The following is a 15791-nucleotide window of genomic DNA, read 5'->3' on the forward strand; positions in this document are numbered from 1 at the left end:
AATTATGTAGAATCACATTGATAAAACATAATAATATGTGTAAGGTGTAATTTTCTTTGCATTCGATTTTTGAATTTTGAATATAGAATTAACAATATTAGTTTTTCATTTACAGTCATCATTCGTGTTTTAGATGTAACATTTCATATAAAGCTCTTAATCTACTTTGGCTTAACCGGTATCTTATCCATCAGGTTTAAGCGGAACGTAATTAGGCTTATTAATATTAGTTCCTAATCTATTACAATAGCTTGAGTGTAGTAGTGTATAGAGTTCAAAATATCTTAGAACAATAGAACCTATGGGATTCTGCCAGAACTACTATATGAAACAACAGCTTTACTTGTATAATTTTTATTTATTACGTAGTATAAAGATATTTTCATAAGGGTAAAAATTGTCCAGTTACAAACCAGATTAATAAGCAATGTTATTTTATTTGGCATTGAATCACAACAAAAATTGAGACTATAAAACTTCAACCATATAAAAATTATTCAGCATTAACTTTAGAATTTTCATTAGTAACTATGGTTCTTATGCGAACACGGCATGCATAAACGGAATATATATAACGTATCAGAGGGACGTTATAGCAACTGAAGTGTTGACGTAAAACAGGAACAAGGCAATTAACTCGATCGCTACCCTATTAAAGGTTATGCCTATAATAAGAGCGCTTCAATCGATTATACCGGCAATTTTGTATACGGTTTTATGAACATTGAATATTATAGTGTAACACATTATGTCTCCGATAAATTACTTGAACCGTCCATTAGAAATGTGTTAATGAGGAAGTATACTAAAATTTTATTTGTGTTTAATTGTTCGTCGAACGCTGTTTGAGAGGTCCACATAATGTAAGAGAATAATAAAACATTTGTTCATACTGGGTAATTTATTGGGAAGTTGACGTTTTATTCTCACATAACGTATATAAAAAATAGAATGAAAAAACACGATTATTACGAAGTTATTTTATTAGGAGCCACTTTTTGTACAATCAAGGATCAAAATAAGATAATTTATGGTACAATTCCAAGTTACTTTACACGCGTAAACACACAAATACGTCTAAGTCTCCAGTTTGACATTTTCAATATCTTTATGTAATAGACTATGTTCTGTCAGTGCTTTCTTTTCATGAAAAGAACGTTCACAGTGTTCACACTTATGAGCCCGTATCCCTGTATGCACACTTTTGTGTCGTTTCAACTGTTTTCCAGTTGGAAAACCTTTCCCGCAATCTAGACATTTGTGGGGCATAAAGCCAGTGTGGATCCTCATATGCAAGTTCAATTGCCCCTTCGCTTTGTACTTGGATCCGCAAACTTCACAAGTGTAGGGCCGCTCTCCAGTGTGCCAAAACATATGCTTTTTCAATATATTTTCAGTTAAAAATCTTTTAGAGCAGACTTCACACACAAATAACTTATCTTTGACAATTTTTTTCAAATGTAAGTTCAGTTTAATATGACTTTTGTAGGTTCTCTTGCAATGGCTGCATTCCACAGGAGCATTTGGGAAGTGCATATTTGCAATGTGTTCCTGGATGAAAATGTTACATATATATAGGTTTATGATGACATATATAAAGAAGACATAATGATCCAAAAAATGGGAATACAATTTACACAAATACATTTAAATAAATCTTAAACTGCTTATTAAAAATTTGTAATTTTAAATATGTGAATGCCATATGCGATGTTTGGTTGGATATTTTTCTGAGAAAACTTCTTGAAATACAAAACTTCCAAAGTTTAGTTCCAACCCGTTGTACAATACATCTCAATAACGGGTCAATGTTAGCAACGATATTCAGTATAAAACTTAGGTTATGAATAAGTTTCTGGACACAATATATACAACCAATTTGATAATATACTTAAAAATAGAATGTTGAATATTTCTACTCACTTTCAAAGCGGACATTCTTTTAAAATCTTTTCCACATATTTCACAAACGAACTGTCTCACATTGGAATGATCAATAAGATGTGATTTGATTTCATGTCGGTACAAAAATCTGTGAGCAAGATAATTGAGGGTGACGTTATAAAGTAGGTCACGAACTTTTAGAATTATTTAGATACCTATATCGACCTATTTGGATTGAGGGTGCTATTTGCGTTGGTGACGTTTTTAGGAGGAAAGCAACGAACAACACGAGTAATTGAATTTAAATGTGATCATGCGAAGCCTAGAGTTTTATAGAATTAAAATGTTTTCCTGAAATATTCTGTTATTTTGAAATCTACATACATTTTTAATTTGATAGTAGCAGTGATCTGTTGAATTTGTTTTATCTTTCATTTAATCCACTATAACTAATAAAAAGTCGTAAGTAGATATCTTTTACACAAGAACTTTTCAGGAACTTATCACAAAATAAGTACATGCCTATAATTATAATTTGCGTACATACTAATAGCTGTACTGGTGTTGTCGATTGACAACAACAAAAAAAAAAGTCACTACAAGTCTTTTATCGCCAAATAATCAAAAGCGCAGTTTCATGACCTGATATATCATATATTAAAAGATTTATTGTACGAGGTAGTTTTATCACCCTGTATACCTGTATGAATCGTGTGTGCTGTCCGTGAAGTATTTTTAGAATTAAAAAAAAGTTAAGCTAATCAATTAAATACGAGTTTCCATTTTTATGAAATAAAAATGGAAGTAAAAAAAAAAGTAAATGTGAACATTTGTCATAGGAGTTCAATTGGGCTGTTATCTTAACTCGATAATCGGGTCATACGTGAGAATATTCGAAGGAGACAAATATAAATCTTATGGCAAGATTTATACGTACATTTCCGCTCCATCTTTTGAAAATAAAAAAAAATCAGTTATGGTAAGAAATATCACATAGAATTAAATTCATGACAAGCGTGATATACATTGGCCCCTCCCGTTTATTTCGGACGAAATGAAATCACACGCTTAAGAAAGAAAGGCCGATTTTTGGGGCTTGCTTTGTAAGGTCTAATTTGGATGTCCAAAAATATATTTTTCATATAAAAAGGAAATCACGTGTTTACATTGTATGAGATAAAAAATTATTGCAAAATGTTGGTCCCTTTGATATAAAAATATTAATCAACGAAATTATCTCGGGTTTCATTCATATCCTGTTATATTGTTGATAAGTTAATTGAAATACAAGTTTTATGGTTGGCTACTGAACCCTGTGTACCTATATTACACGTCAGAGAACTTAAAAGAGCATAATTTTAAATGTAACAAAAAGCAATCCGTTTATTTTCTTTGAAGAGTACGCTTGTAATAGATAATCATACTTTGGCTTAATATCAAAAATTATTTATAGATTATATTTTTGAACCATAGATATATAAATATTTTTCTTGCAAATGAATATGAATATAGATATAAATATATAAATATAAATATAGATAATGTCTTTCACGTCCCTCTTTTGATTTTGAATATTTTTTTTTATTTATGAAAACAAATAAGTAGCTTTCTTTGTACAAATATTATAGTGAGGAAATCCCGGAGATTTTTGTAACATAAGCTTATTTTAATAGACATAAACGATAAGTAATGGAAGGTAATAAGCCGAAATAATCTTTATGGCGGGGAAAATAAGACTAAAATTGGTATATAGTGTGTAATATTTAAAGCCTGTCAAAACCAGAGTAGCGATAAAGAATGAGTTAGTTATTTCCCCGCCAGACGTGGGCTGGTGTAACCTGAATCTGGCGCAAAGCCTGGATAAATTGCTATTTCAGAACATATACTTTAGGATCATTTCTTTAAGTCACACAAATATTTAATACAGAACACGTGTAGTAAAATATATTCCTCATATTAAATACTTTTGATTATTCAAGATTAATATAGCATCAAAATCAAATAAAAATTAAGAACATGTGACGAAAAATGTAGTTTCTGATAATTTTTACCTTTATGCTGTCCGTGACCTATATTAGACATCTTCGTATTGCCAACTTGAAAAGGAATTATTATATATAGGATATAAAACTATTTTATTACCGCGTAACTGGAACCTTTCACATATGGTGATTTCGATTGAAGTGTATTGTCAGAAGACTTATATATGAACATAGTGTAAGCTATAGTAGGATATCAATAACTGAAATTTCGACCTGCGTTTTATCTGCTACAAAACATTGCTTTAACATGCATGAGAAAATGTGAGCGAAAATGTACATACATCATATCGATCTTTCAAATTTTCTCTTATAGTTAATACACATGCGGTGAATCCTATCACATGAGTTTTTTTTTTTTGCATATATTCATTCTATGCATACTCAATAGATTTAAAATCACCTTTGTATTTTCAAGTTTGCACATTGGAGAACGCAATGAAAATATCTTCTTCCATATTAAATACGTTTAAAAAAGTTTGGGGATCATAATGACTGGTCCACTCGTAAACAAAGTTGGAACTATTTAATTAATTACATTTAATTAAATCTCGATGTCACCAACTTACTTCTTTCCGCAAATATCGCAAATGAACAGACTGTTTTCTTCATTATGCAGCCGTACGTGCTTCTTCCAAGTTTTGAATTTAGCGAAAGTTTTACTGCAAATGGAACATAAACCTCCTGTTTTGTGCAAATGTACAGATCTAAAATGGAACTGGAGAGACAATATGGACGCCTTCTTTTTATTGCAAGCATGACAATATAATTTGGTTTTCTTGCAGTGTATATGTCTGAAACAATAACTACAGATTTAGTTCCAAACTAGCAGTTGTACATACACATTCACATATTATGCTCTATAAAGTATAGACATGTGGGTATTCCAATTACAGGTGTACTGTGAACTGTACTTCAAACTAGACTGTTATACAATACTGATAAATAGTACTAAAGGAAATCAAAATAAATTAACAAGGCTATACGTAAAGGTAAAAAAATTTGTTTAGATATATAAGTTTTTCTCTAATATTTACAGTCGAGTAAAATGATTAAACTTTAGCATGACAATAGAATAACAATCTAAAAAAAAAACTAAAAATAACAAAATACGTATAATTTACGGTACTTAAGGTTACATTAAAGCTACCAGAAGTATAGCTACAATTCAACCAAAAAAAAAATTATAATGTGATCTGGGCCAGTACCACAATATTTGTCATCCGTTGTCAACAATGGATAAAGTGACGGTAGACCTTTCAATGTCGGGTATGTCGAAATATCTTTCACCATAACAGCGCTAACATTCCCATTTCATATTGGACTTTTATAAAGCTCATCAATAAAGTAGGGCAAAGACTGAAAAAATTACCACATTTGGTGCCTGTGTGCAAAGACAGATTCTTAATCAGATTAAAAATAAGTTCCTAAATTAACCTCAATTTTATGTCTTGCGTTCATATGTCCCAAGCCTGCGTAACCACCTGTGTAGTCAGTCGCCTATTCAAGTGCAGTGACAACAATGAGTGTTGGTTGGTATAAATAGAGGCGAGGGTACAGATAGAAAACATTCCCGCTCTAGCCATTGCAGGGATCGAGCCTCATCAAAATAAAGGATTCCACAAACAGTGTACAACGTTATTTTCAATAGCCTGAGAGCCTGACAATAGTCAAGAACATAGGCATATGCGACATCAGTAGTGCTGACGTCACTTTCTTAAAAACAATAAAGTGATTTGAAATCCGACATTTTTGTATTGAGTACAACATCTATTTGTCAGAAATTATGTAGGCGAGCAGAATGTCCGTTGTTGAATCTTATACAATCTCATTAATATTGAAGCGATACTCTACCCTGAGTCTTTTTATATAACAGGGCCAAACGAGCAAATGGGTCACCAGATTGAAAGAAACATGCCGTCACCTATGGACATTTGAGAATAAGAAGACTAACAAGAGTTTTGCGGCCTTTAAAGAAAAGTCTATTTTGTTTTCCGTAAGCGAGTACGCTTACATACTTTGAAAAACATATGTAACACGTATGTTTAGTCTTTTGTCTAAGTTTTTTTCATATATTGTGTGTATAGGAGTATCTTCCACCAATATCGTGTAAAATGAAATGGAATGTCCACACAATTTGTAAATGTCTCATGCTTCAACAAACGCGAACATTCATTACCAACATTTTAATGACAAATTATATATATAGAAATATTTGACTACTTTGAAATAATTTACAAATAAATTAACAGGGACAAAACCGAAGTTTACATTTCATTTTTAAAAAACAAGAAAATGCGTAAGGAAGCAAAGAATAATGAAAGAGTATAAGAAGAATAGTTTTGTACAGCTAAATATATTGGTGTTAATCCCATATAGGTAATTTAGTTACGAATAATAGACTCCATACAAATAAACAAGTATAAATATCCGTAGGTCTCAATTAGTGAGAATGGATATACTTCCAGAAATGCCAGATTCTTCGACAAGAAACGAAACCACTATTAAATTTCAGTATATTCTTAGATTTAGGAGACCAGCACTCTGTATTATGTATTACTATTTAAGGGACTTTAAATTTATGTCTATGAAGTGAAAAATGTTTGGTATTAAGTAAATTTATAAATTACGTACTTCGATTACCATGAGAGAATGATCTATGAAATATGTAAAAAACAGAAAAGTCAGCTGTAGCGGTTTTTCAAAACGGGAACTATACGGAAATATACTAGTCTTCGCCACTTTTATTTTAGTTTATACTAAAATAGAAAGTGGTAACGATCCCGCTAACTTGGAACCAATACCAAAATATTCCATTTGATTTGTAAAGTAAATGACAGAGAATAGGTGAAAATTTCGACACTTGATTCGCGATTTTATGTTTTATTTGGTTAACAATAAAGTTAGGTTTATGATTAGTTCCACCAAGAAGTAAATGACATTTTTGTCATATTAATGAAAATTGAAATATGTCATGAATTAAACTAATATTTTCGTATTACTACACTACAAGACCAACTGACAGACATTCACATCTCGTCCGCCCGTGATCACGGTTGCTGCAAAGTAACCGAAACGTCGGGAGTATGTAGTTTTAAAATAACGAAATAACCCGCAGTAATCCTAAAATACTATTTTTATTTAAATGAATACTCGCGAAAGTTTTAGATCTCATTATATATCATGAAAATTAAAGTTTCTCATATCTGCTCTACAAAGCTATTGTACAGTAAATATGAGAAGTACCTGAAGTTTCTGAACCGTAATACTAGAACATTTATCAGAATGCACTCCATATCAACATATTTCTGTATATTCCGAGTGTTTCGTAGAATTCTCGAAGCAACCAGGTTTAGATCTATAGTTGGATTTAGTGTATCCAAGCGTATATCGATATCGAGACCTAGTATCGTAGATAGATTGAACTTGTCATTAGACAATATAACTTATCAATTATACAATTAAATTGTTTCCGATTATGTTTTATTAAGACGTTTTGTTTCCTTGGAGTTTTGTCAGTATTAAAATGTCAATAAGGAGGATTTGAATACTGTATTTTTAACCAATTTCAAAAAAGGAGGAGGTTATCTATTTTTTTTTTGTTACCTAACAACTTTCGACTTGAAAAGGTTATTAGATGTTACGAAATTGCTGATATTTAGTAAGGTATATATAAGTACGAAAGTAAATAAAAATAGTGTATATTTATCTATATTACGTATTTAGATGATTGTACAGATATTTATATCATTAGATAGGGTAGGTTTGCAAGTAGTATTTAAGTCTAAAATTATTTTTGCTTCTTAATAGCTACGTTCCTATATTGTTTTTTTGCAATCAGTTCTTTTTAATTAAGAGTATTTTGTATCGAGTCACTCGTGTTTATTTGCTATATTCGGTTCACACAACATACATAATGACTTTATTCGGTTCATTGAACTTTTAATTTAAAACAATTAATTTGAATATATATGCAAAACATCCTGTTGTCGGAAATTTTTGTATTTTCAATCATGGACATTTAAAATTTAAAACCTTCTAATTTGAATATTTGTTACTTATATGGAATACTTTTTATACTTACGCATTTTCATTGTTTTATTTTAATGTGGCAATTATAATATTAAAAAAGTTATACATTTGAAAATGAAAAAATAAAATAAAAAAACAAAGATAAAAAAAAGATTAATTAGATGAAATGCTACCATTTTCCAAAATTAATAATTTAATAAACTATATTTACACTTATATATAAATATTAGGAACTCCATAAAACTCTGCTAATTTAAATAAAAATACAGATGATAATCTACAGTCACCGATTTAAATATTAATAAGTTCAAACAATTTTTTTTTACAGACGTTGGGCTAGTAATAATAAGCTATTCGATATAACAAAGGTTGTTGCTGTGTAAGAAAATATCATAAAAAAAAGGATTTATTCAAAACATTTATTTTACAGAACTTACCCGCAAAGACTATTTAAATTTGCACAGCTTCGCTCTAAAAGATTTGCTTTATAAATTAGTGTCAGAACAACCATGAGGTTCAATAAATTTACTGTCATTTTAACTAAGTTGAATGGAAGCATCGGTAATTTTATAAGGAAGCCATTCTTTTAGGTAATGGTGAAAGAGAATTGTGAAGAATAAAGTAAAAGTATAACTTGTGCTAGTTGCAGCGATGTCTAATGTTCAGCTACTTAAGTTTAAAATTAACGTATGCCTTAGACAAGCTAGGTACACAAATTCTAGAGTCGCAGCAGTTTGTTAAGCCATTCTCCCGTTAGATCACTAAGCTTAGTTTTAGTTGGTATCGTCACATACATACGGAGCGTTAAACGTTTCTAAGTCATAAATCTTAGCACATTAGAAGAATTTATATAATTAATATTGTGTTTTGCATGGAACCGGGAAAATTTTCATTTAATGAGATCGTAGACTTTCGCGAGTTTTCTTGTAAATGAAACTAATATTTTCGGATTACTACGCGTTAATTTTTTATTTTTTTTTTAACCACATACTCCCCACGTTTCGGTTACTTTGCAGCAACCGTGATCACGGACAGACGAGACATCTTGTAGTATTAGAATAAATAAATAAAATAACGCGTAGTAATTCGAAAATATTAGTTTAATTTAAACGCTTCATTTTTAATGTGCCTATATAAACTAGGATTAAGCTCAAAGCAAAAGTGTTTGGTCGACATAAATTTCTGTCTTAATAGACATAAAGTTCCTCCAACGTCTTAACTACCCAAAGAAAACAAAGATCCTTTAGAATGATGTAATAAAGAAAGGCTGAAATGGCGTTGAAATTGATTTTGCATTTGGTCGTTGTTATCGACACTAATAAGCTGCGACTTAACAGAAGTAAGACAGTTTGTATGACTTACTTCCAAAACAACTCTAAAAGCAAAAGGTAGGTTTTACCTGCAGATGTAAGTATTGCTTGATTTAATGCTGTAGGTATAACCTATAAAAATATCACTATCGACAGCGAGTCAGCCAAATGTGGCATGAACAAATAGAAGAAGGAAGAAAGGAAATGAGAAGAAATATTTGTTGTAATGGCGAGTAAGAGATATATAATATATCGCCCGTAGAACGCTGAATAAGAGACCACGGGAAACTCGAGTGGAATGGGAAGACTTCCTTCTTGAACGCACACAATGTGGTCTAACAGATAAGAAGACACGCAAGCAGCGTATCAAATCAGAGGAGATATTGAAAGACTGCCACAAAAGATCATGGACAGAAAGACAAAGACAAAGGCAACAACACTGAAAGTCTTTCTGAAGGCTTGCTAGGGTAATACTAAGTTTTTGCCCACGTAAGTCATTACTTCCTTTAACATAGTTGTAACTGTACCTACAGAAGACTAATCGGAATTGGGAAAGTTAACAGAACTTCGATTAATAGGTATTTGATTATATTGACTATACGCTGTGATGCTTTGGTTAGAAAAAAGAAAAAAGAAATTGGACCACAATCGAACGAAGTATACTAATTTGATCTGTATATCTTAATCAACTTTGTTTTTACGACATTAGCTAGTCGTTAATATGACATATTTTGATTTAAATTCTGAAATTGATATTTTTTATTCGTTTAAATGTAATTATATACATAGTGTTTGCAATTTAAAAAACACGCTGAAATTTCAAATTGAAGTTAAGTTCCAACTATTAAACACAAAAATAAAACGCAAAAATGACCAAAGTAACAAAAAATTTGTCCCAAAAATTAAATCTAATATTTTTTATTACTCCTACTGACCCACCTGTGTGTTATCATATCAGCAAAATCCCTGCCAGTGTAATTACATATTTTGCACAACAAGTCATTGTTATGCCAGTGTTCATCCAAATGACTTTTTATATCGGTCAAAGATGTTTGACATAAACCTAGAACAGTATCAGTATATATGACAGAATAGGATAGAATGATACATTTTAAATCATTGTTAGAAAAACCTTATTGAAAATAAAAACAACTGCTGTTCTAACAAATACATACCACAGTTCTGAGTTGATTCATCATCATCTCTTTTCACATTCTCTAGCGTGTCATCCTTATATTTATCTTTGTAACATACATTCCTTTTATGTGTGACTAACCATTTATTACTACCTACAAAAAATATAATGTATATATATAATAAAAAGTACTCATTTTGCATCAATTTATATATTAATAATCAATGTAATTTTAAGACTGAAGTCTGCTACCTAAGTCCTATTCGGGTAGGAGACCATTAAATTTGTTTTTTTTTATAATTTATAAAATAATTCACAATAAATTCTATGTGTAAGATAAAAATATATTAAATTAAACTTACTATACTCTTTATTACATTTAGTACAGAAGTATTTCTTTTTGTCTACACTGGAATGTTTCTCATTGTCCTTTGTGTTATTTCGGCTGTATGACTTAAAATCTTTAACAATTGTAGGAACTATGACAGATATGGAACCTTTGACTTTTGATTGCTTTATGCCATCAGCGACCAATTCATTATATACCTCCTCATTATAAGTGCCTTCACAATGTTTTGTTTCTTTCATTGCATTTGTAATGTTACATTCAATCTCATTATTATATTTCTAAACAGAAGAACAAATCACATAAATAGTATATTATTTCTTTTCTAAGTATATAGATATATTAAAGAAAATTATTATGTCCGTGATTTAAAAGATCAAAAGTTTTTTTTCAACTGCTTGTTGTTTTTAACATATGAATATTTATTGGACGAGAGACATTTTTAAAGTGACATGGAAACTCTCTATTATTTGTAAATCTGAATTTTATATCTTAAATGCTAGGGTTGCAATTTTTGTTGCACTAAAATATGTTTCTTGATTGCTGGAAATTTTTAATATTTTAATAAAGGTAACTAACTAAACTATTAGAAAATTATAAAAAATATTACGAGGAATAAGGATATACCGTGATATATTTTTCGTTAATATAATATTGTCTTTCATGAATTTTCCTTTCTTTTCTGTATATTCCAGATATTATTTTACTAAATTCACATTTACTGTATTGAGTCAAAAAAATGATTTGTTAAATATAGTAGTAGTTAGACTTCAACACTAATTAAATCTTTATATAATGAAATAAAATTTAAATACAAAGTACAGTATGAGAGAATCAACAACACGATGATCTGATATCTCAATTGTTTCAGCAAGTGGAACATTGTTCTGGAGTGTGCAAGTTCAAATCCTGCTTCTATTGATGAATTTTTCATACTATACTTTCTATTTGAAATACAGTTCGAGTATAATTTAACATTGCCTTTTATCTAAAAACATTATATCAATATAATAAAATAAACCACTATAATAACAATAACTTTCTTCATACATCGTAAACTTATTTCATACCAAATATACTATGATTTTGGTGTTCATCATTGCTTCATTCATATGAAACGTCCAAAGTGCACATATTAACAGATTGCTCGTAAACAAGCAAGTATTATTATGTAAACATGTTTTTATTAATTTGTTAAAAAAATAAATAGAAATATAGAGAAAAACGCAATATTAAAGACATAAAAATTAAATCAGTATCATGGAAATTGAATGTAAAAAAAATATTGCATACATTTGTCACTTAATAGATATAAAATAAGGAAAAACCTCATGCAGATCCTGATTTGCACAAGGAGTTATTAGTTACTTTGTTGTAGCGATTAAAATATTGATAATTAAAGTAAAACTTACATTAACAGATTTCCATAGCTCTTCAGATTCTATACACTTACGTTTAAACTTTGCAAATTTATCTATTTCTTCAACACATTTCTCGCATATTATTTTCGGCGCAAACGTAAGATCTACCTAAAAGAGCCAAAGATTTTAAATTGTATAACGAAAATAATATTGAGATCCTAATTTATTGAAATTATAAAACATACAGCGAAATCAACGCAGAATTCTAATACTTTAAGCATTTCTGAATTTTTGTCAAGTTTCACTCCTCCGACATTTGTGGTTAAACATATTCTACACGAATTACTTTTCATTTCTGTTGACATGTTTAATTAATAAATTAGAAATTTAAAAATATTTAATTATTTATTTTGTAAACACCGGACTTGAACTGCAATTATTAACTGTCATATTGACATTTGAAATTTGACTGCAACGGTAAAGATAAAAAATAGGATATTTAAACAATTAAACTAGGTTTATTCCTTTTATTATTTAATTAAATGATAACTACAAAATTATCAATTAACAAAAAAAATATCAGATTTGATAAAAATATGTCTATTATGATATTAATCTTTCTAAAGCATAGTAGCATAGGATAGTCTTGAAAAACAATGTTTTAAGGAAATATATACTTAATTTTAGACAAGGTTTTATTAAGATTCTTCTGTATACAGTACAATATAATATAATGACAAATAAACATTTTAAAAAATCTAAATTATTTTATCCCCTTGATTATAAAACTTGTGTCCGATATATAAAATTATATCTTTCTGTGTTCTCTCTCATAAATGAAATCGACTAAAAATTACTTATCTATCGATTAGGGATTTTTCCTAAATATAATTGCATTTTAAAATAGATCTAGAAATCTTTACAAGGACAAAATTGTTATTTTTCTAATCTATGTCTCGAATTAAAATTAAAGTATTTGTTCCTTAGTCTTTTGGATTGTTATAAGATTTGCAATTAAGTTTTCAAAAGTTTTTTGAGCTCCTAACTTTATTAACTAATTTTCTTGTTAGTATTACTAAGTACTTTACAAGACGCTTATATGAATACTTAATGAATTTTAAATAAGACCTAGATTTCACTTTGATCCTGAATTGGGAACTTAATTGTTACAGGTGCTACTATTAATAAAAATAAGATTCTTTCTGTTCTTTTGAAAATGTATAACTATTTATGATACATATTTTATAGATAAATTGGTGTAATAGAATAGCCCGATATTCTTACCAACTAAAAGATAAATCATATTTAAAATGCGTTGTAAGTTATACCTATTGGTATTTATAATTCTCAATGAATAGAGGAAATGATTGAATAATAGTGTTCATCTTTTCTATTAAAAACTTTAAATGATCCAAATAAAAAAAAATTGTTCCGATTTTTGTTACCATAAACAATGAAATTCTTCGGTAATTAATTTTTCATATGATGTACAAAGGGAAATAAAAAAAAAAATAGATACGTAGGCAGAAGTATTAATGTTATTATAAAAACATAATAACATGTTTTAAATAGTGGGAAATTTTGTACGAATTGAAAATTATAGATAATAAGTAAATTAAGTTTAAATCTAGAATTTTATGATATAAGCCATAAACAAACTATAAATATTCTTGCGCATGCTTGGGTATAGGTAGGTAGATTTTGGCTTAGAGTGGAACATTTATATTATAAATCATCCAGCATTTTCGACGACATGACGTTAATTTATATAATAAATTCGTGCTTCAGAAAACAGTAGCGATAAAAAGTCCCTCAAATTATAATGAATTAGATTTCGTTAAATTGTACTTTTTTATGATGCTTATGTTCTCTTTGTTGTGTTTTTTCTCAACACTTCTCCTTGGGCTATTAAAATACATTAATGTTATTTCATTGTATTGTGATTTTATAATTAATGCGAGTAAAATCTTAAGACACGGATATAAAACAGATAGTGCTGGAATTTATTAAAATCTAAATATCACTCGACCCTCTACATTTGGGTCTAGACCTGTAGGCCATTTCAATCTATCAGAGTTTTCAGTTCGCTGGTCTTATTCGAATTAATGCCCTAGGGAGGCGATAGAGAAAATGTTACTACCGTCCGATCTCCAACGTACAAATACGTATTTACAGAATGTAGAGTATTGTGACATTTTATATATACTCGTATGATGCTTATTTTCATGAAATTGTTTGGTAATATCTTTTTTGTTAAGACATTAACCGTTGTCCCACATGTTTCGATACTGTTGAAATCATTTATTAAAATATATCATTAAAAATATACCACATAGCCGATAGCTATGTATTTATAGACACAAAATTCTTTATAACAGTTTTATTTTATTTATAAAAACATGATATCTTAATTATACGCTGGGTATGATTAAAATTGTGCAATACGAGTATTTATTAAGTGATGCTTAAATATAGGCTAGCTTGATAAAAAAAAATACAAAATACTGTAATTTAAATAAAATAATAATTATTAAAATTTCTATTTAAAAACAAACATAATAAGAAACAAACATTACACTAATAAAAAGAATATAATTGGACATTTGATGTATTTTAGTACTTATTTCTTCAATAATCATGGAAGCTATTTATCCAGCAGCTCTAGCTCTTGAGATTTTACAATTTACTTGCTTCACGTACTTAATGAGCAAAATAAATTTAACTGAAAGCAAACAAATGCATTTTATATTTTTTGTTTTAATCACTACACTAAATGTAGGTATAACATAATGTTTAAATAGATGAATATTCAGAAGCATTGGAAAAATTTGCATGTAAGAATTTAGAAAGCGCGAGTATTACACAAATTAAACAAACTGCAATTAAATAAGTACAGATAGAATGAATATAGAATTTTATAATATATTTTTTTTATAAAATGTACTTAAATGTTATGGAACTTGAAAAGAAATTTATAGATGCTTTACCAGTCAATGAGTTAAGAACGATTAAGGAAATTTACTTTTAATTAAAATGCAATATTCCTCATTACGATAAACAATTCCAAAGCAATTCGAATCTGTATATTTCTATTCGAATAAATAATCGATAACTGAAAGCGATTATTGAAAAAAAAAATCGTCGTAAAAATTTTTTTTTGCTTAAAAAATTTTGTGCAACAAATAAGAAAAAAATTATTTGGAAATAATGCAACTTAGTGAAATCTCAGGCGTTAATTATAAAAATTACTCTTCAGAAAAAAAGTACCTCCAAGTAGTTAATAGTTGCGGTTGCAGGATTGACCTTTTTGCAGTGGTTAGTTTAAAAGTTAAGTTAAATAAGACAGTTCAACTTGGTTCAGTTAAATCTGCTCTTTTTAAATTTTTTTTTGTATTACTATGCTGTATCCAATCATTTTAATTTACTAACAAAATAAATTGAAATCGTATAATATTTTACACTTTGTTTTGCATGTTTCCAAATAAAACTAAACTATCAAATCTGAAAATTAATAAATTGGATTGTCATATATAAAAAAAAATATTTTTTTCTATATAACTTTCAAATCATTGTATCGCTTAACAACAATAGGTGTACTAAATTTAAGAAATATTTTTTTTTTGTATTATTAAATACGATACTAATTCTGATTTAGAATATTTAAATCTATGTAATATTTGTACT

General features: G+C 28.7%; 1 protein-coding gene across 2 annotated transcripts; it reads right to left on the reverse strand.

Moving 5' to 3' along the window:
- Positions 1-965: 965 nt before the first annotated feature.
- Positions 966-12547, reverse strand: LOC116768669 (gastrula zinc finger protein XlCGF46.1-like). 2 transcript variants are annotated; one of them, XM_032659447.2, is made up of 8 exons: positions 12353-12545; positions 12159-12275; positions 10763-11027; positions 10441-10554; positions 10205-10328; positions 4493-4717; positions 1924-2032; positions 966-1551 (listed from the first exon to the last, which is right to left on the reverse strand). In XM_032659447.2, the coding sequence occupies exons 1-8, from the start codon at positions 12470-12472 to the stop codon at positions 1078-1080; spliced, it is 1548 nt and encodes a 515-aa protein (XP_032515338.2). In that variant the 5' UTR covers positions 12473-12545; the 3' UTR covers positions 966-1077. The 2 variants fall into 2 exon arrangements, with proteins under 2 accessions (XP_032515338.2, XP_061382521.1); XM_061526537.1 differs by lacking the exon at positions 1924-2032 and having other exon boundaries at positions 1315-1551; positions 12353-12547.
- Between the last annotated feature and the right edge of the window lie 3244 nt (positions 12548-15791).

This window comes from Danaus plexippus, chromosome 4, assembly GCF_018135715.1.
Source record: "Danaus plexippus chromosome 4, MEX_DaPlex, whole genome shotgun sequence".
In the NCBI taxonomy this organism is placed as follows: domain Eukaryota; kingdom Metazoa; phylum Arthropoda; class Insecta; order Lepidoptera; family Nymphalidae; genus Danaus; species Danaus plexippus.